Here is an 8,096-nt window from a genome sequence, read left to right as displayed (position 1 = left end):
CTGAGGATCCGAACAGCCTCCCAGGGACAGGTTCCATGTGCCTGGGCTATTCCTTCCCTAGTTCATACCAAATAAAAGTAACAAATCTGGAAATGCATTCTGATCTGCACCCTGTGTAAGCCAGGATATGTGGGGCCAGTCAACGGGAGGATTCTTCTCATTTTGGATTTGTTCAGGGGGCCTTGTCTGCCATACCTCCGCAAGCCTCTTAGCAAATGCTTGATGGTGTAGACTTAGTATCAGATAACAGTGACAGTGACAGCGACAGTGAGCACAACGGCCAGGCACCTTCTAAAACCTCATGTGTAAAGCATTCAAGTCATTTCACCTCTCCCAACTCAAACAAGTCAGTTCTGTTGTTACTGACAATTAGTCCTGGCTCGCGGATTACAATGTACAATTTAGTGAGCCCTTCTGGGATAATCATGTCTTACTCAGCTTCCTCAATAGGGGACACTTGCAACCTCTTGCCAACTTATTGCGAGACAGCCCAGCCCTGCAGCCAAGCTGACCCAGCCTGTACCCTGGTTCACCACTAACCGGCAGCAGCATCACTGTCTTCTTCAAATTCCTGATCTGTAAAATGTGGACGATCACAGTGCTACCTCATTAATTGTGAGGGAAATGAATGCATAGAAATAAGATACTTAGGGTAATGCATTGTACACAGGACGCATGATTATTTTTCCTAATAGCTGTTTGATTCTTTCCAGTTTCTTCCAAAGCCTACTAGAGTAGGAGACATGGGGGGAAACATTGATCTAGGACAGCTTCAACTCTATAATGTCTCAGGGCCTTTGTCCCTGCTGTCCCCTTTGCACAGAATGCCATCTCTCCTTTCCTCAATTAGAAAAATCCTTTCTTTTTAAGCTAAGATCAGTTTGGGTTTTTTCCTTGGTACCAGGGATCGAACTTACACTTGCGAGGCAGGCGGCGGCACCACTGAGCTAAGTCTGGACCCCGAAGGTAAGATCAGTTTAAATATTCCCTCCTCTATGACCTTCCATTAGTACCCCCTCTTGTTCTTGTTCTTCCGGTAACAGTTTCTGCCCTTCTTTGTGATCTCAGTAGCTTTCCAACATTCATCGATCAAACCATTTCCTAACCACCACCTGCCCTTTACTGAGCACGTATTATGTGCCCAGGAGCATGCCAAATGTCACTGTTGCTATTTTAAAAAATATGTTGACAACTCCATGAGACAGGGCTGTATTTTGTCAAAGTAATTTTATGTGTCTGCCTCCCCCGGTAGACTTTGATAGTGAGTTACACATCTGCGTGTGTTGTTCGTTTTATATCTCTAGGACCTGGCAGAGTGCCTAATTAATACACAGTGGGTGCACCATAAATGGGTAAGTGAATGCATTTGACCAATAGCTACTTACTTCCAAAGAATAGCCCAGTTATAAGTAACTCTGCGGTTGAGTAATCTTCATGGGTTATTCATGGCAGAAATTTACTGTCAGAATTTTTAAAAGGATTGAAAAGCAAGAAGGAAGTTAAAACTGCACTCCCCCCAGCCCTGAAGAGGAACTCCCCTGCAGCTTGCTGAGAACGTACACCACTAATGGCGAAACTGGACATCAGCATGGGTACTTCTGGCTTTAGAGCCCAAATCTTAGCTGCTGCATTATACTGCTCTTCCCACTTCCAAACACACACGTATGCACGCGCACACATGCACACACCCTACACAAATCACACTAGCACTTAATACTGTTTGGGGGAGCTAAAATTTGAAATTAAATTAACCACACAAACCATGTTGCACTGCATTGAAATCTGCACTCACAACTTCATACTATTCAGGACTGGGGGTGCAGGTCAGAGGTAGCAGAGTACTTACCCAGCGTGGGGAGGGCCCTGAGTCCCATCCTCAGTGCACACAGAGAAAATCACAGATCCAATCTTTTCAGGACTTCCTACTTCCTGTTCTCTCAGGCATTTAGGGTCGCGCTGGTGAAAAATCAGCAAAGCATAGATTGAAAGCGGGGTGGGGCGGGGGCTCAGAGCAGTAAGGTAGAAGGGGGACAGCTTCAGAGTCAGACAGACGTGGATTTGGATCCCAGCCAAGCCACTTGATGTTACTAGAAACCTGTTGCAAAACTTCTCTTGGTCTAGTCTCTTCTGTGAGATAGAGATAATACAAAACACTGCAGCATTTTGTAAAGTTTGGAGGTAACAAGACAGTGACACCCGTCGGGCTTGACTGATGGCAGGTCTCTTTAGTGCTAAGTCTCTAGTGATAAGAGCAGTGATGCCCTGTGACTCCCTGCACAGCAGTCTTGATGAATTGTTTTACACAGCTGCACACGGCTTTTCCCCCCAATCCTTCGTTTTAATTCTCCTGGCAATTTAACTTTCATATTCTTACTTCGTAAGTTGCCACATAGTCATTTTCTTAGAAAGTCAAGCTTCTCTCCACAGGAACTCTCTTGAGGTAAAGAGAAAGAAGTGGTGAATGTGAGATATGAGAGCAATTGTCATTCAGAAGTCAACTGTCATTTTCATTCCTCGGTCACTAATGTTTTTTCTCTTTTCCTTATCAGGGAGTCACTTCTCATTGGGTTCCTATTGCCAAACGGAACTCTCCTGTTTTACTGCAAGATGAAAGGAGGAGGAGGAGGAGGTAACCATGAATGAGCCACTAGACGGTTCAGCAAATGCTTCTGATTTCCTTGATTACACGGCTGCTTTTGGAAACTGCACTGATGAAAAAATCCCATTCAAGATGCACTACCTCCCTGTTGTTTATAGCATCATTTTCATCGTGGCCTTCCCAGGGAACGCAGTGGCGATTTCCACTTACATTTTCAAAATGCGGCCCTGGAGAAACAGCACCATCATCATGCTGAACCTGGCCTGCACAGATCTGCTGTATCTCACCAGCCTCCCTTTCTTGATTCACTACTACGCCAGTGGCGAAAACTGGATCTTTGGGGATTTTATGTGCAAGTTCATCCGCCTTGGCTTCCACTTTAATCTGTACAGCAGCATCCTCTTCCTCACCTGTTTCAGCGTCTTCCGCTACCTCGTGATCATTCACCCGATGAGCTGCTTTTCCGTTCACAAAACCCGATGGACCGTGGCAGCCTGCGCCGTGGTGTGGATCGTTTCCTTGGCGGCTGTCATGCCCATGACCTTCCTGATCACATCGACCACCAGGACCAACAGATCCGCCTGTCTCGACCTCACCAGTTCAGATGACCTGGCTACTATCAAACGGTACAATCTGATTCTGACGGCAACCACCTTCTGCCTCCCCTTGGTGATAGTGACACTTTGCTATACAACCATTATCAACACCCTGACCCACGGGCCTCAGTCTCACGGCTGCCTTAAGCAGAAAGCCCGAAGGCTGACCATTCTGCTTCTCGTTGTGTTCTATATATGTTTTTTACCCTTTCACATCTTGAGGGTCATTCGGATCGAATCGCGGCTGCTTTCCATCAGCTGCTCCATCGAGAATCACATCCATGAAGCGTACATCATTTCTAGGCCGTTAGCTGCCCTGAACACCTTCGGGAACCTGCTACTCTATGGGGTGGTCAGCAACAACTTCCAGCAGGCCATCTGCTCGTCGGTGAGAAGCAAGCCCACCGGAGACCTGGAACAATCACAGAAAGTCAGTGGTTCAGTCAACCCTTAAAATACTGCATTTGCTGAGAAAGAAAAGCCTGTTGATTCTTCATCTGTCACTGCTGACAAGTCCAGGCTGCTTCCCTCAATGGAATTCCTAGCAAATGCTGTGAATTTAGGTTATTCTATGCCAGAGCCGAGGGAGAGGCCACCAGTTCTTTGCAAATGTTCATTGAGGTCCTCCCGTGGATAGAAATAAGAATAAGATCCTTATCAGTAAAGTATTTGAGCATCCAATTACCAACTGGTGGAACTCAGGGCATCTGTTCCTGCCAACTTGCCTGGAAACTAAAGTCCACACATAGGCCCTAGATTAGGGACGGTGAAACTTTTAGAGACAGAGTATTCCAACTGCAACTCAGAATGCCCTTATTCATCGTGAAGTGCCAACACTGCAATTAAACTTGAATAACGAGGTTTTAGTTTAGGAAAAAAAAAAAGCATATTAACATCTTTTGTCTTAAAAGAAAAACAGTGATAGAGCTCTACGTGATACAGGCAATGTTTGTTGAAAGGTGAAAGTTTCCGGTTGACATGCTTTTCCACAGTTAATGTGATCTTGGCTGTTGCCTGCATGCTGATAATTTGTCAAACTTTGGCTAGGGTGACTTGGCTTGTGTGCTGACAGGAAGGGGTCTGCTGACAGAGGGCTCTGTCTCCCTGCTGTGGCATGCTTGCCATAGGTTTGCTGCCACTGCCCTAGGTCTTTCACCAAATTAGTGCCAAGAGAGAACAAACTTTTCACTTCTACTTCCATGACCTTTCATGAGCTGGGACATATTCCCATGGGAGCCTTAGACTGTTATTCAAAGCATCATTTGTACCTCTCTCTGTAATAGTTTATGTTCACGTCTTATACCTTTACCATGTTTTTCCTTCAGGCTTTGCTTTGAAATGAATGAACTGGGCTTTAATCAGTTCTGTAGGTCGAAGCAAGCCAATTAAATAAAATAGCTCAGGGAGTCATTGCCAAAAGCTGCAACACTAATCCTGTTTAGATATCTTGCTCTTTTATGACCACACTGTACATATATCTATTGAAACATCTGGAGTTATCCTTGAATTATCTCTTTGCTTAATTGTCAGATAAGTATAAATATTTGAGAATATACATTGTCTAGCTAATTTGAGCTCTAGTAGATGTGTGGAATAAACTGGATTTTAAAAATCACTGAATAAGTTGGTCATTGACACTATTAGATTAACATGAAACTTATTTTCTCCATGGGTGGAGAAAAGAACTATTGGACAAATCATCGCAGAATAAGGCTGGAATTGATGACTTCATCAAAGGAAGGGGCATCATAGGAATTCTTTCTTTATGACTTTCAGAGATTTCTAGGACACTGCATCTGACTTAGTCCTAATGAGGATGCTCCTCAGGAATCTGTGTCAGCTGTGTAGGAAGACGTGGGAGAAGAAAGAGGAAAGCTGATGGATCTGGACCGAGCTTCCCTACAGCATCATGGTCTTCTCTTGTCACCTTTGCAGCGCTCCTCTCTTTGGCTTCTGTAATATAGAGAGTTAGCGATTTCCCTCCAAGAGCACGACTTGTCCACCCTTGCTGTCCACACAGTACAGAGGAGGTAACCTGGGCAGCTCTCTGGTTCTCCTTTTTTCTCTCTCTCATGCTCAGGACAGCCCTGGGCCATCGCTGAAGTCCTGCCAGATGGGCCTTTGTACTAAGCTGTGCTATTCTCACCCTGGGCGCATGTCTTTTCTTTCTGTATTTCTTCAAGTCAAAGACTTCTCCCAACAGAAAAAAAGGCAACCTCAGTTGCCTTTTTGTCCATCTCAGTTTGCATCTGTAGTTTCTTTTGTCCTTTCTTCCTGCAGATGTCTAAAAAAGACATCTTATTCTGAAATATATTTTTCCCTCTGTATCTAAGGTTATTATTTTGCTCTCTTAAAGTTCTGGCTCCAACATGTAATCCCACTTTCTCAGATTTTTACCATTTTTATTACACTGGATAATTGACCTCAGCTCAAGAGCATGCATAATTTTCCATTATCCTCAAAAACCTTCCCTAGACTCAGCCCTTCTGTCATGCCACTACCTGACCTGCTTCCTGCACTGATAGGTTAGGTACAGATGACATTCTGCCCTCCAGGATTCTGCAGATTGAACACAATCATAAAGATCTGAGCCAACCTGAATTCAAAAGGTCAGTTTTATCTTCCAAAGTAGAGCTCTAGGCTAATTATGGTAGAGGCCGCCTTTTGAACTGAGGCCAAAAAAGGGAATGGATGATACTTCCCAGACTAGAATGGGACCATGATGACGTTGCCTCATACAGTTACAGGCCAAGAAAACTGAAGAGCAAAAGAGCAGAGCTCGGACAGACGAACTGTCTGAGCCTGTTTAGCTTGAGGACCAGAAGCTCAAGTCGGCTCACTGTGCCTGACCTTGGGGAACCCAGAAAACCTGTTCCAAACTCTGAGACACAGTCATCCCCACCTTATTCTTCTTGAATCATGGGAATTGTCTTTCCGTGATAAAAATGACAAAAAGTGGTAGAATGACCTCACATACTGGTGTCTGAATTTTTACTAGTTGTCAGCCTCCTACCACTATTGCTTACTGGTGGCCACCATCCTACTTACATAGGAACGATATCACACCTCCCAGTGACACGGTAGATAGCATGACTCCTTACCTGTTGGATGTCAGATACGCTGAGTTCATGTTCTCTAAAATATTGGAGAAGTAATTCTAGGGACAACGGAGGTTAAGAGTAAGAAATATTTACCGAGAGGAGAAATTTTAGCTCCTGAGAAGCGAGGGGGGTCCCGAATGGATGGCTGAGGACCCCGCCTTTCAGGGGAGGTTTTCTAAAGGACAACCACAGGGGCACAGCATGGGTAAAACTATGACCAACTACTAAGGGTTGCAAGTAAAATCGCTTAGGTAATAGTGACCCAGTGTGGGAGCAAGTCACCCAGCAAGTGTGCATGGAAAGAATGTAGAACTTTTAGGAAGGCGGCAGGTCTGCGGGTCCTGGTCACCCACTGAGGTGACTGATGTCTGTCTAGACTTCGTTAGACCTGGTGTTACCACTTGTCTCATCCCTTGGGGAAGTATGTGGGCCCGTTTATTTTGTCTTTATCTGACCTCTAACTGACACGCCTCTGGTCACAGTTGTAATATGTGTTTATCTTTTGGTCCAATTCTCTGGAGGGCCCAGCCCTGCCTGCCTGCCTGTAATATTTCTACCTAACTTAGCTGTCTATATTACTACCACTATTGTTTCATCTGTCTCTACATTTTTTGCTAGAATGTTTAAAAACAAGTCGTAGTCAACATACAGTATCACCTACAAATGTATCCACACTGATCGTCCTCAAAGCAGTACAAATACAACATACAAAATTATTCCTTCACATTATTTCATACTAATCCATGTTTCATTTTTTCTGCTCCCTCAAAAATGGTTTTACCACCACCCCCCCGAGCGAAATCAGGATTTAATCAAGCTCCATGCATTACGTTTGGTTGATATGTCTCTTAAAATTCTGTTAATCAATTACTTTCTCCTTCCTTTACTTATTACCATTTATTTAATAAAGGAGTCAAACAATTTGGCCTGTAGAATTTTGCTCATCTCCACCGTGGATTTGGTTGTTTTCGTTTGGTTGTTTATGATGTTCTTCCAACCCCTACAGGCCGTTATTTTGGAAAGCAGAGTTTCAGGTTACGTTATAAGCAGACAGAGCCGCATTTTCTCCTTTCTTGCCTCTTTCCTTCCTTGTCTCCTCTTTCTCTCTCATTTCTTTTCTTCTTACAGGAATTCTAGCCCCACTCAGCAGGTGTGTAGTGTCCGACTGTCTTACGCTTAGCAAATGAGCAGAGGTTTCAGGATACATGATCCTGATCATTCTATCCTAAAATCCCCCAGCTTCCTGTGCCTTTGTAGTTTTATGTCTAGTTTTATCAGTTGTGTATTGCTGTCTTGGTTCACTAGGTGGCTTAAAAATTTTAAGATTCTTATGCTTTTATTAGCTATGTCTTTTCTATAAAAATCTGACTGGTCCAATATCTTTTTTTTTTCCATGCAATATTTTTTTGACCATAGTTGACCACAGGTATGTAACACTGCAGAAAGCAAAACTGGATTGAAGGCAGAGTAAAACTGAAGTCTTAAATAGAAATACTTAGTTCTGCTATCACTGGCAGCTCACACTTACAGTCCCTGGCAGATCACTGGTGAATTTCTCTCTAGGAAAATACAAACATAGCCACAACATATACACAAAGGCAAATTACACAGCACAAACAGGCTCTGTTTTAACTGCCTGCTTCATGAAGCCAGGCTGTCTGACTTCCCAGCCTGTGTGCAGAACTGCGGCGCTATGCTCTTTCGCACCAAAGGAGAGTCCACTCCAGACTCCAGCAGCTCAGCCTGCAGACTGCTTACCAATCAACCTTCCGCACGGAGCCGGCTTCCTCAGACTCTTTT

General features: G+C 44.2%; 1 protein-coding gene across 3 annotated transcripts; it reads left to right on the top strand.

Moving 5' to 3' along the window:
• The first annotated feature begins 730 nt into the window (after positions 1-730).
• On the top strand, positions 731-7,644 carry Oxgr1 (oxoglutarate receptor 1). Of its 3 annotated transcripts, none has more exons than XM_010630849.2 (3): positions 947-966; positions 1,305-1,352; positions 2,550-7,644. In XM_010630849.2, the coding sequence occupies exon 3, from the start codon at positions 2,636-2,638 to the stop codon at positions 3,647-3,649; it is 1,014 nt and encodes a 337-aa protein (XP_010629151.1). In that variant the 5' UTR covers positions 947-966; positions 1,305-1,352; positions 2,550-2,635; the 3' UTR covers positions 3,650-7,644. The 3 variants fall into 3 exon arrangements, with proteins under 3 accessions (XP_010629159.1, XP_010629151.1, XP_033616831.1); XM_033760940.1 differs by lacking the exon at positions 947-966 and adding an exon at positions 1,467-1,592 and having other exon boundaries at positions 1,311-1,352; XM_010630857.3 differs by lacking the exon at positions 1,305-1,352 and having other exon boundaries at positions 731-966.
• The last annotated feature ends 452 nt before the right edge of the window (positions 7,645-8,096 follow it).

Source organism: Fukomys damarensis, unplaced genomic scaffold (genome assembly GCF_012274545.1).
Source record: "Fukomys damarensis isolate Sample0158 unplaced genomic scaffold, DMR_v1.0_HiC HiC_scaffold_6, whole genome shotgun sequence".
Lineage (NCBI taxonomy): Eukaryota > Metazoa > Chordata > Mammalia > Rodentia > Bathyergidae > Fukomys > Fukomys damarensis.
This window is presented reverse-complemented; position numbering and strand designations above follow the sequence as displayed.